Source organism: Zerene cesonia, chromosome 1 (genome assembly GCF_012273895.1).
Source record: "Zerene cesonia ecotype Mississippi chromosome 1, Zerene_cesonia_1.1, whole genome shotgun sequence".
Classification (NCBI taxonomy): Eukaryota; Metazoa; Arthropoda; class Insecta; order Lepidoptera; family Pieridae; genus Zerene; species Zerene cesonia.
In genome coordinates this window covers 6,408,590-6,422,483 of record NC_052102.1, presented here as the reverse complement: position 1 = coordinate 6,422,483, position 13,894 = coordinate 6,408,590, and the positions used below count along the sequence as shown (strand labels likewise).

The following is a 13,894-nucleotide window of genomic DNA, read 5'->3' as shown; positions in this document are numbered from 1 at the left end:
CACGGCATTTTATTTCTAAAATTAAATCCTTATACACATGAGAGCAAAGTTAGAAATATGCCCCAATTTATGCAACACATTTGTTATGCACTATGTAACGAGCAGCCAAAACAATACTCTCACGGCTCGTGGGTATATTTTGCAAGAAATAAGAAGTGCGATGTGCTGAGAATGTTTGCACACGTAACAACTACTACGTAATTAATCAAGGCACACTTCATGAATCTCCCTTTCTATTGACAATATATAATATATTAAAATAACAACATAATTGAAAGGAGCCTCGTTACGTCATAACAGAAATTTGCAGTCTAATTGTGGGTACTTGAGTAGAAAAGAATACGTTTATCATGTTTAATAAAAACAATACCTTTACATATGCCACCTAATTAATTATAAAACGAAATTACTGCACATACAAGCAAATGGAGAATATAGGCAATGATAAAAATAATAATAACATGTACCTGTTCTTATTATAACTGTTTGATTTTGTTAACGAGTTAACGTGGATACTATATACTTTAAAGTTAAAACAATATAACTTTATGAATTACTAGTAGCCGCCTCAGCTTTCTACTGGCGAAAAAAATTATGGAATCGGTTGAGTGGTTAATTCTTAAACATTACATACATACAAAAACGCAAATGATTCATTGGTACAATATTAGATAAATCTCTTCCATCGCATGATCAATGCATACACATCCTGGTTTTAATTAGAAACAACTGTTTTAATGCTATCAAATTATTCGTAATCAAACAATTCAAACATTTGTAATCGTTACAAAGAATTAAATTTCTATTAGAGCGACGTAAAACTATTTTGCTTTTTACTATATGACTGACTGGCGTTGTGGTATTAACCGTATGAAGGTCAGACATCAACAAAACTAACATCGTTTCGCATGTTTAAGTTTATCTATTAATACTTGGGCACAGAATAATACGGCTTGGGAATAAATTACGATCAAAAGTATGTTTTGTTTATGTCCCTAAAGATATTGTGTGATACTTCGCTACTTTTTGTGAAAGATTTGATGATACTATATATACCTTTCGTAGTTTTGTACTACAATACATTAATTTTAAAGAATAAGAAAACTAAAAAGCACAGGCATATGGTCTTTTAAAGAATTTGCAGCTGTTGGATTTTGTTGATTTCTTGAACAAAATTACAGTCATTTTTTATGTCTAGGTAGTTGAGATTAATGTGTCAAGGTTTTGATTTTGTAAATTTTAACTGCTTATTTTATACATTAATTTATTGATAATATAATATAATTTATTAATACACAAATGCTTGTGCAAAGCATATCAATTATAAACTTTGCTGGGCTTTTTCTAGTATCGCAATATAGACTCAATAGCATATCCTTTTTTATATATTTCCATGAGTCCTTTCGGTATTGATCAGGCAGTATGAAGAAAGTTTATTGCGACTATCTATTAACCGACAGCGGCTGCAATAAAATCGGTCAATATTTCCTAAGATTAGCTGAAATCGTAATAGATCATAGAAAAGTTAGAGAATAATATATGTTATAGACATTGGAGTTATTTGTTGGCATTTTGTATGTTATCATCCATTTCTCCTTCTTCTTTTTCTTCTTCAAACATTTTATAAGTGGTAGTCGAGCACGCTTCTGCACGAATTGGGCCAGCTCGTAACGGGGAAGTACCCCCACAGAAGACTGGCGTGAAATAGCATACTGTTGTGTTTCGTAGCCGTGTAGTGTTTCGTGGAGGAGCCGGAGGCCCCTTTGTTACTTCTTCTTTCTGGCAAATATCGCTAAAGTTGATAAGACCGCCTTTCGAATATTTATTTTGTAATTGTTCAATAAACAACAAAAATAAATTTAAATATTTCCGCTTAATTTGTGTACCTTACATATTTACTATACGTATCTACTTTATAATAATAGGAAGTTATTTAGAATCCTTTGGGTTCAAAATTTGCGATGATTACTTATTTGTTTAAACAAAGTCAATTTATTATTTTCTATAAATATTATTCAATGTATATGTGTGTAAAAAAACTGTTTTAATAATAATTCAGTTTCGTGATGATTGAAATTTGAACGTTGTATTTTTAATGAATATGTCAAGAAGAATGATGAAGGCAAAAAACTTTTTGAGTGGAGGTTATTGCCCATTACACATAAAGAATACCTAATGTGTTGCGGATGATGACTACCCAAAATCATTAAAAGGACATTTTTACTAACAAAAGCATAAAAAGTGATTGTATATATTATACATAATATATTAACAAAAACATTTCAAAAGCATTTCAACACGCTCCTATCAGTTAATTTATCCCTGAGAATAAGTCATTCAAAAAGTATAGCATTGACACATCATACTGGTATGAAATACGCAATGATGACAAGACAATAGGCGCGGGGCGCCAACACGACCCTCCCTCATCTCACGCTGTCGTAGGTGGCAAGTTGCACATCATCGATTTTAGTTTGGCCATATACCGTCACCGCTGTACAATAAAACTTTCCATTTCATTTTGCAATAGTCTGTGTAAATTGAAGCAAAAAAGGATAATGAAAATCAGATATATTGTTAGCGACAAGCATCAAAACAAATAGAGAGTTGGTATTTTATGTATTATTGATACTGAATATAATAGCATGGAGAAGCGCAATTCAGCCTGCGTTAGTGAAAGCAGTGAAAGTTAACCAGTATGTACACAACCGCAATGTTATTTATTTCTATCAAGCACTGCAAAGAAAAATAACATTCCATTGCATACTCACAAATAAAATGTCAATGTTAAGTGAAACTGTATTAACCTATAATAGAATGCAGTTTTATATCAACTGAAATATTACTCACAATTCAATGTAGTCTCTGCATGATTCACAGTGTAATAATAGACTAAACCTTCAGCTAAACTGCAAATAACCCGGCATTAGTAATGTATCTAGTACCTAAAATTTAGTTTGAATATTGGAATGAAATGAATCTGAGATACCAACTTTTATAGACTGATGATTATGAAATTAAGTACCTACATGTTATAACTGTTTCAAAAAAAAAATCCAAATGGATATTTGCTAGCCATTGTCACAATTATACTAAAAATTGCAAAAGAAATTGACACAAGAATTATTGCATACTCTTGATCCCGTTTTAGTCGTTTCAATAAGCTAGAAGTTATGAGATATCACTACATAGTATAAAACAAAGTCGCTTTCTCTGTCCCTATGTCCCTTTGTATGCTTTAATCTTTAAAACTTTGATGGAGTTTTTTAATAGATAGAGTAATTGAAAAGGAAGGTTTATATGTATAATAACATCTATTTAACTAATCTGAATTAAAGCGTGCAAAGCCGCAGGCGTTAGCTAGTTTTTAATAAAATAATATAGTCATATAAGAAAATAATAATATACTTTTATATTAATAGAAAATTTTATTCAAATCTGTGAAGATGGATAATTATATTTTTAACTTAACATTTTCCTCATCAAAACTAAATTCGTGGTAACGTGTTCAACTTTAAAAATGCTTCCAGCAACTCTTATAACTTTTCGCAACACCTCTCCGAAACAAGGCCATAAAACTATAAAATGTCTTAAATTATTATGTAAATATACACGATTATAACGATTATTAAAATAAATCACCAATTAAAATACATTTGTTTTTCTAGCAGTAGAATAATCAGTTAATTTAAAATTCTGCCACCATTTGTCTCTGACTCTTTATTTAGATCATGGAAAATAAAGTTTTACATACTTTAAGGATTTCTACAAATGGAATATTAGATGTTAATATTTAAGTATTTTATTGTTGTTGCTCACATCCATACTGGTTGGCCTCATTAATATAATACAGCTACTTGGAATTAGCTAAGGTACCCAAGCTCAGCTATACCTACAGTGAGGTAGACATAGGTATGCATGCATTGTCGCAAGTGAAAGGAAATATCTTGAAGGATCCTTGACTCTTGCGCGCCTACTCGCCGCCGTGTCGTCGTCACAAGCTTAGCTGTGATGTTATGGTATTGTGCGCATCTTAATTATTACATTATTCTTTTATGTTATGCGCAATATTATTTTCAAAATATTTATTTCATGTGTCAAGCACTTTGTTTCCTATAGATTCTATAATTACATGCAGTGACTCATATACTAACAGCTCAAAAGCAACTTCAGAATCGGTATTTGAACTTGAACTGATTTTTCCATTGCGTTAATTAAACCGAGTACATTTTTTGTGATTAGTTTTTCTTATTATAAAGCTATTCTTATAAATCATGTTCACTACATATACCTTTAAAATTGAATAAAGTTTGTAACATTGTTAAGATTAACAAAAGATCTGTCTTCCGGCTAGGTAGCATGCACTAATGATAGTATGGTTTAACTTTAACTTCCGCCTTCAAATATATGCAATTCCTGATCTATCCGCATATGTTACTGTATTAAGAATGTTTAATTTCCTGTGCACTTGAGAATAGAATAAATTTTTCAAAACATTATATATCTATTCAATACTGACAGTGTGTTCAATCAATTTTTTTCTGTAATCGAATGGTTTACACTTTCACACGATGTGCCATATTGTTACGTAACATTTCCGAATACTTAACATTTAAGCTATTGGTGGCTAGATTCTTATGCAGTTGTTACGTGCAAATAATATATGACCTGGTTAGTTGACCTACATCAAACCCAGCTACTACAATTAATTCTATTTCAAGTGGGAGCGAAAAACGAAATTACATACGTGCCAAATAAGCGACTTATCTATTAATCTATTCAATATTTAATATATTCACGTGACCTTTAATGACACAGTAGGGGACTGATTAATTAAATATTTAGTAACAAGGTGCTACTTAAGTCATTTTTGTAAAGCCCATATATTTAAATGCTGATTTCTCATTAGTCCAATATGCTTTAAACATAGGTCTAACTTGTTTTTAATATAATAATTCTGTAAAAAAAAATTGTTACAAAATATTAAATGTTTAAATAATACTGTCTATGTTGGCAGTGCAATATAACTTATAATAACTGGACTTGGTAATAAAAATTACTTGTTATTTTTGTTAACTCTGTTTATACAATACCTGTATTGTAATGGTAAAAACCGAACAATAAAAATTATGTTTACATACGTAAATATGATGAAATTATAAAACCGTAGGACTCCCCAATAATATATATAACAAATGCGACAGTGACTCTGTACGTCTGTCTCATCTTCGCGCCATAACCAATACAAAAATACGTTGAGACCTGAGAATGGACATAGGATAGTTTTTATCCCGGAAATACCGCGAGAACGGGAAATATGTGTCTGAAACCCCGGAACTGTCATGATCCTTTGACTACGAGGTCGAAGCCGCAGGGTGATAATTTGTATGAATAAAATTAGATATTGGCATTTTTATTTTATGTAGAACTAGCTGCGCCCCGCGGTTTCTCCCACGTAAGTCCCATAGGAATATCGGGACAAAAAGTTGCCTATATATTATTCCAGTTGTCCAACTATCTACGTGCCAAATTTCATTGCAATCGGTTTAGTAGTTTTTGCGTGAAAGAGCAACAAACACACACACATTCTTACAAACTTTCGCATTTATAATATTAGTAGGATAGGATATGAGATAATAACATCACTTACAACCAATACTTATACAATATTTATAATAAGTTATTGTTACAATAGATAACATAATTCTATATTTTATTACTTAAAATAAGATCATAATATTTGAAAAAATCCGTGAACTTTAAGCGCGTTGATGTCTAATATAGGTGCCGGCTATCGATCGATCGATCGTTCAATCGACAAAATCATTTTGAATACTCAATACGTTGCCATATAAAAACACGTTGTATATAATATTGTTAAATACAATTTGTATATAAGTATTTATATTTTGAAGTATTTACAGTACACATATCCTTTAAAAGTGCATACTCAAACCAAATGTCCAACGCATCACAAAATGAAGATAATTTTATCAACTTTCTGCAAGTGTCTAAAAGCAAATAGTGGATTTAACATATTCGTGTTAAGTGTCACACTAGACGTTTGTCCATTTTCACTGCTTGCAGAATAGTATTAAGAATCTTTCTCTAATGATAGACTTCAACAATACAACGGACACGTTTATTTCAAAGGTCCATAAGAATGTAGTTGTAAGTAACGTTAATTTTGGTTTTTGATTAAAATATCATAGGGTCAAACGTCGGGTCGTGTCGGCGGCGGTGCCACGCAGAGAGCGCGCCGGCCCCGACCCGCTCGTCTCGTGCCGTGGACCTCGGTACTTACGTTACATAACTTGATCCACCCGGATATTGCCGCAAGGCCACATATCTCGCTAAACTTTGATGCATTCGACCCGATAAACATGCAATTAAAATTGAAGTATTCCTTTTACATGAAGCTTGTATGTACTTCAAACAGGTATACCTAATCTACCTGCTTATAACCGCAATAATGAAGGATAAAGACTTTGATCGATTGTGGTCACAACATGCAATCGGAGATTGTTAAATCTATACATGCCTATTCATTAATACCTGTATAATATAGCACTTCATGTTCGTTATATCCTAATGATAAGATTATATTTAAATATTTATAAAATACTCGATTGCATCTGTTTACCTATTTCTATTTAAAGAATAACGAGGTTGTTGAATAGTAAATAAAGAATAACGTTTTTGTTGCGGAAAAACACTTTTACTACAAATCCTATGTCTTTTACCTCTAAAATTAAGACATAATTATGTAAATTAATTTTTTATTTTTTGAATCTTCTCTCCACCTTTGCGTGACATTGACATAAATTTTAAAAACTGGTTCGTATTATAATCGAAAGTGAGGATTTATCAATAAAATTACAATAATGTGGCTTCTTCACAAATGTTATGATGTTAGGTTTAGCTTATTGCATATTATTGTGTAATCGTTATTTAAAGGATTTTCACTATGTCGTTATTGTGATTTTTCAATTAATGAATAATACTCTACTATTGGAAAATCTATTTAGAGTTGAGTATTGTAACATTTAATTAAAAAGGAGGATTAACTTGAAATCAAGATAAGGAAGTGCATATGTGGTCATGATCAATATTGACTTCCAGCAGTTAACTACCTTCCTTTACCTTTTGACCTTCATTCAATAAACCCGCACGTTTCAAATTTATAGTATATATATATAAATCTTTCAACAGAAACCGAATAAAATATATTATTGTCCGTTATAAACTCTTCAAATTATATCTTAGCCGTAGCACTTCCAAATTTTACTGTCTTGTTAGTATACATTAAATCTAAGACTAATTAAAGTTTGAACACACAGATACATTGCTGTAAGGTTATAATAATAACATGAAACTGTTTTAGAATACATTTCAAATACTGGGATAACATCTACGACCCATGTGGCTACGAACGCAATACGCGATACTATATATGATCGAACAGTAGTGTTTATTATGACTAAGTAGCTAGATTTGATGTGAATATGATAATTAAAAACTAAATACATTATTGTATGCGTATCGTTGCTGTTTACTATCACTCATAATGTCACCGTGTGCTTATTAAAAGCTTCGACAGAGAAGTGATGATTTATACTGGCGGGAGGTATAGTGCGTAGAGGACGGGTGGAGTGTCTCGGCTGGTGTCGAACGCGAGGTGCCTGGTTATATAAATAGGTGAAGAGGGGCAGCAAGCACCTCTTGCACTTTCTTGCGGAGCGCGACGCAACGGCCAGTCTTTGCCGAGCGCTATGGCTCGACACGCGTACCTGTGTCTTGGTGTGCTGTTACTCGCCTACTCTGGTTAGTACTCATAACTTTTCCACAGATTTAATCCAATTATTCGTGGCTAATTTCGCAATTTTGTTATCATCTCATTGTAATATCTATATTTATACAGCAAAATATATTGAAATTTGTAAAGTATTAAAATAAGTAACGATTATGATGGTAGTACTAAAAAATGGCGGCTTTTGATCAACGTATTATTTTCTTTTAATTTCTATTTACTTATTTGTTTAACTTTCGTTTTCGTTCTTTGTACTAATTATCTACAAAATATAATATGTACCATAATAATAACTTTAATGGCGACTGAGATATAACACCGGTTATCTACGTGGCCGGTGCTGACCTCGATTTCTTTTTAAAGTTTTACCTTTCAATGCCGTCATCGATTTGCTTTCGGAATACGCAACTGACAACTGAAATACGTATGAATACGATCTCTTGTGTAATTTTATTCGTTTTACATGCATTAAATATTACAAGCCGAATATGCAGTGAACCCTGACAATTTACCTAACTACTTACCTATGAATCATGCGCACTACGGCACTTAACGACAAAATGAAACGGTACTGCATTCCTACCCGCGTGTGGTAATCGTAGCTTACGTTCAAGTGTTACTCAATAGCAGTTCTAATCTTGTATAATAAACATTACTATACAATTGTGTTTCAATCATGAGGGAAAATAATTCTCATGCTCTCGTTCTTAAATGTATTGCAATTCCAAATGTAAAAAAGCGAACATTGTATTAAATTTTAATATTTTTCGCAGTGGTAGGTGAGTCGAGAGTTAAGCGTCAAGATGAAGATAGTGGCGGAGATGAAATAAACCCGGAAGAGCTTTGCGATGGACGGCCGGCGGACGAATACTTCCGGCTCTCAACTGAGGGCGACTGCCGTGACGTCGTCAGGTCAGTTTACTATAACTACGTATTATTAATAAATTTTTCAGCCACGTGAATTCATCCATGCGTAGCATAAAACGAGCAAGTTTTATAAAGCTTAAACAAGGTCAACTAAATTGTTGATTTATTTATATGCTTCGTTAGATATTCAATTCAAAAACTTGATATTCCAGCTAGTGAACGGAATGGGCAATAACGTGCCTTGAATGTAATATTCTATACCTAACTTAAACGTAACAATGCAATGTCTTGCTCAACATTTATAATGAATTTATTTTTTGAAAATTTATAATGGATGCACTGAAATTAAAGTAACGTATATTGAAAAATACTGTTTAAAAATACCTGTTTTACTTCATAAACTACATTGTTTCAATATTCAGCTTCATATATTAATTTTTATATATTTAATTCTTCATATACTATTGTGAATATATAGTTTATCTATTATATTGGTTTACATTTGTAATAGATATTTTTCATAGTATCATATATATATATATATATATATATATATATATATATATATATATATATACATTTTTTTTTTCTATTTATTCAATCTTTCGTATTATATTTATGCTCTGCCCTATTCCTCCTATCTAATTTCTCTCTGTACGTCTGGTTGTCTGGTAGAAATCGCTATATAGCGATAAGACCGCCGATTGATTATATTGTAACTTTATTGAGTTTTTTTGTAGTTTAATTAAGAGCAATAAAGAATAAATACATAAAACAAAATAAATAAATAAATAATAATATATCTTATATCTTTAAACGAGCAATTCTTGTATATATATATTATTTTAACAATTTTTTTAATGCTGTGTTGTGTGTAAACTGTTTTACTATTCGATTAATGACTCCCAAATTTCCTTGCGGGATGTGAATAGCTAACATATCTCTATTTTACCTAATAACGTTAGTGAAAATTATATAATTATGCTGAATAAAACATATTACCTTAGAAAACAATTTAATAATTGAAAGCAATTATTTTTTATGTTTTACTAGTTTTCTTAAATAACGTGAACTCTAACAGGCAAACGAAGATTTAAGGCGACATGGACTGCTGAGTGCATACGACTTTATTTGGTGGCTTCGTAACTCGTCAAAATATATTATGTTGTACGAATAGTTCAATATATATTTATATAAAATCATTATGAATCTGGTTCAATGAGTTGAAGGCTTGGCTGTGTACAGGTGCGACAAAGGTGCTGAGAATGGCGTTACCAGGCTTGCATCAGTGAAGTGCCCCGGCGGTCTGGCTTTCGATATCGACCGACAAACCTGTGACTGGAAAACCCATGTTAAGAATTGCGATAAACTAGAAAGTAAGTTTTGATGAATGTGGGAAGTGGTCGAACGAAGGGCTAGCTAGCTTCCGTCGTATCTCATATTGGAATTTCCTCACCATCGTCCAATACCAGTTAGCCTTTTGTGAGTCCGCTTCCGACCTTTTTTTACTTAAAATAATTGATTATTTCTTATTAATACAGGTGCACTAGGTCAGGTCTTAAACAGATCACTTGCCCATCCGGACTGGCTTTTGATCTCGATAAACAGACCTGCGACTGGAAGGGTAAAGTGAGCAACTGTGACAAACTTGAGAGTAAGTGGCGACAAGTTATACGCGTGTAGCGAGCTTGGGTGAAGGGGCCGCGTCGCACAGTAGATTTGTTTTGCATGAGGCCCCGGACAAAGGGAACGGCCCTCAACAGGACCGACCTTAACTACACAATGGAAACGATTGTTTTGGCATACTTATACACTAATCCTGCTGATATATTTTGTCTTAAACAGTATTTTTTTACATAGCAACCGTTCTAGCGATACGTATAAAGAAGTTTCCAATAATCTTCGTCTCAATCACTGATGATCAATCACGCACCAACAATTGTTGAAATATTGAGCGACAAACACAACGCATTCATAATTCACTCATTTTCACGTTTCTTCCAACGCTTATGCTTAAATTAACATTATAACTAATTTTGCTCTTTCAGACTTTTACTAACTTTATCTTTTGGGATGTTAAATGTAAATAGGTAAACACAATGTTGTTTGTAACAAATAATTGTATTATACACTGCTGCTTTACTTAAACAAAATAAATTATCTCGAAGGCTTAACTTCTTATTTTGGATGGTGTTTGGTTCATGTACATAAAAAGAACAAAAAAATTAAGCCTTCTTTAACTATAAGGTGTAATTTAAACAAAACTAGGAAAATTTAATAATTCTTACACAACTTTTCTTCCTTCTTATATTGATTCAAACTGGTTCATTTTGATAATTCATTCCATATCATACAATATTTACATTAATATACCAGGTCAAAAATAACGATTGACCCATTTCCTTTTCTGAACTATCTTCTACGTTACAACAATGCTTTGACCCAGTGACTAATATTTCATAAACTCTATCTCGTCTCTTTTCTTGACCACCACTGAGAGGATAATACTTATCCTTATTAATTTTTCTGATGTTAACTCGTCATCTCTCATGCTTATCCAAAACCTTTTCACTTTATTACTGACGACACACTTAAAATACACGAAGAAATACGTCCACCCTATGCCCTCCCTAAAGACGCAGCTATTTCTAGATTTAAACATTGTTTACGTTTTCAGAGCCAAGGAAAATATTGCCCATTTTGAAGACCGATGAACCAATTTGCCCCGAAGGAAAATTGGCCTGCGGCAACAGGGAGTGTGTAGATAAAGAACTGTTTTGTAACGGCAAACCAGACTGCAAAGACGAATCTGATGAAAACGCCTGCAGTAAGCACCTTTTTGCTCTTACTAAAGTTCATTAGATAAAACATTCAAAAGTATAACAGTATATAAAGTTTATTACCGTGAGTAATAAAACAAAAAAAAAACGAAATATAATTATCATAAAAAATAACATTACGTTAAATTACTACATCTACATCACAATTTAATATCCAAATTAAAAAAAAATTATCTAAAAAAAATATTACAACTTGTTTTAAAGTTATTGTACTAGCCATAAATGATATTTAATTAATCACACTTCGTGTATAAATGAGAAAGAGCTTGTGGTTTCTTTATTACCTAAAGTCTTATTTATACAATTATATAAGTTCTAATATATTATATCTCTTCCTTGTAGCCGTCGATGTCGACCCCAACAGAGCTCCCGACTGCGACCCTAACCAGTGTGTTCTGCCCGACTGTTTCTGTTCCGCTGACGGTACACGTATTCCTGGTGGAATTGAGCCTAACCAAGTTCCACAGATGATCACAATCACTTTTAACGGAGCCGTCAACGTAGACAACATCGATTTATATGATCAGATATTCAACGGTAACCGACACAATCCTAACGGATGTCAAATTCGTGGTACATTCTTTGTATCTCACAAATATACTAACTATGCTGCGGTACAAGAATTACACCGCAAAGGACACGAAATTGCTGTATTCTCACTCACTCACAAGGATGATCCTCTCTACTGGACCAGTGGAACATATGACGACTGGTTAGCTGAGATGGCCGGTGCCCGTCTTATTGTAGAACGTTTCGCTAATATCACAGATGCGTCCATCATTGGTGTGCGTGCTCCCTACTTACGTGTTGGTGGTAACAAGCAATTTGAAATGATGGCTGATCAATATTTCGTCTATGACGCTTCAATCACAGCTCCTCTTGGTCGTGTCCCAATCTGGCCATACACTCTTTATTTCCGTATGCCGCACAAGTGCAACGGTAACGCTCACAACTGTCCTTCAAGAAGCCACCCAGTCTGGGAAATGGTAATGAATGAATTAGATAGACGTGATGATCCTACTTTCGACGAATCTCTTCCTGGTTGTCACGTTGTTGACTCTTGTTCTAACATTCAAACTGGTGATCAATTCGCCCGTCTTCTTCGTCACAACTTCAACCGTCACTACACGACAAACCGTGCTCCTCTTGGTCTACACTTCCATGCTTCTTGGCTCAAATCCAAAAAAGAATTCAGAGATGAACTCATTAAATTTATTGAAGAAATGCTTGAAAAGAACGATGTCTACTTCACTTCCCTTATCCAAGTTATCCAATGGATGCAAAATCCCACAGAACTATCATCACTCCGCGACTTCCAGGAATGGAAACAAGAAAAGTGCGATGTTAAGGGTCAACCTTTCTGTTCTCTACCAAACGCTTGTCCTTTAACAACACGAGAGTTACCAGGAGAGACCTTACGTCTTTTTACATGTATGGAATGCCCGAACAACTACCCCTGGATCTTGGATCCTACGGGCGAAGGTTTTAACGTTAAGAAGTGATCTCTTAAGTAAAAGTGAAGAAAAGACTGTACACATGTAAATAATACTCAGTAATATTATTGAATACAATTAATCGTGACTCGTATGACATGACGAAAACACCAACTCGAGTTATATTAATTATTATTGTTGTCAATGAATTTATTGCCTATTTATATGTATAAAAACTTAGAGTTGGTGTTTGACGTAAAAGGTATTGAATAATGTCCTGTCACTCCGCTGTATACTGCAAGGATAGATAATCTTATGTATGTTTCATTATAATTTAGGTTGTTACAATTTTTATGGACAATAAAAATTTAATTGGATTACAGCGTTTTATTTCCTCTATTTATTTTCACTTAGAAATATTAATTTGGAATTCGACTTCAAGGTTAAAAAAAAGGGAACAAAAGTATAATTCTTGTATGAAACGAATATTCGTATCATATTTAAAATTGACACAAAAACCAGTTTGTTGCAGTAATTTAATGAGTAAAGCGAAACACATATAACTTTTATAATGCTCTCGTATAAAAATTCTCATTCATTTTAAATTACATTAATTGGTCAATTTACACAGCCCAAGGTCGAAGCTATATTGCAAATAAGAAGTATAAATATAGAAAGCACAAGCTTGTTTGCTCTACGGGAAAAAAAGTCTAGGCAAAAAAATTTGTTTGTCATGATTGCATAGGTTCACTTCACCAAATAAGGCAAATAACCTTTTGTACTTGCAAATTATAACTATTCCCTGAAAATTAAAACTATACACGGTGATATCAAGTCCAGTTTCATCAAACAAACTATTAGCATTTAAATTGCACTGACATAGATCCTAAAAGATGAAACAGTGTCGTAACAATGATGGCTTACCTAAATGTTACAAAATTAGA

General features: G+C 32.8%; 1 protein-coding gene across 2 annotated transcripts; it reads left to right on the top strand.

The window, feature by feature from the left end:
* The first annotated feature begins 7,618 nt into the window (after window positions 1-7,618).
* Window positions 7,619-13,327, top strand: LOC119830891 (chitin deacetylase 1-like). 2 transcript variants are annotated; one of them, XM_038354079.1, is made up of 5 exons: window positions 7,619-7,824; window positions 8,584-8,722; window positions 9,923-10,053; window positions 11,355-11,504; window positions 11,860-13,327. In XM_038354079.1, the coding sequence occupies exons 1-5, from the start codon at window positions 7,773-7,775 to the stop codon at window positions 13,017-13,019; spliced, it is 1,632 nt and encodes a 543-aa protein (XP_038210007.1). In that variant the 5' UTR covers window positions 7,619-7,772; the 3' UTR covers window positions 13,020-13,327. The 2 variants fall into 2 exon arrangements, with proteins under 2 accessions (XP_038210007.1, XP_038210016.1); XM_038354088.1 differs by lacking the exon at window positions 9,923-10,053 and adding an exon at window positions 10,219-10,331 and having other exon boundaries at window positions 7,622-7,824.
* Window positions 13,328-13,894: the final 567 nt, after the last annotated feature.

Excerpts from the sequence above, each read along its gene's own strand:
- LOC119830891 (XM_038354079.1), top strand. The coding sequence starts at position 7,773 with ATGGCTCGACACGCGTACCTGTGTCTTGGTGTGCTGTTACTCGCCTAC. Across the intron at positions 8,723-9,922 it reads GACTGCCGTGACGTCGTCAG|GTGCGACAAAGGTGCTGAGA; the intron begins GTCAGTTTACTA and ends GGCTGTGTACAG. Across the intron at positions 10,054-11,354 it reads GAATTGCGATAAACTAGAAA|AGCCAAGGAAAATATTGCCC; the intron begins GTAAGTTTTGAT and ends TTACGTTTTCAG.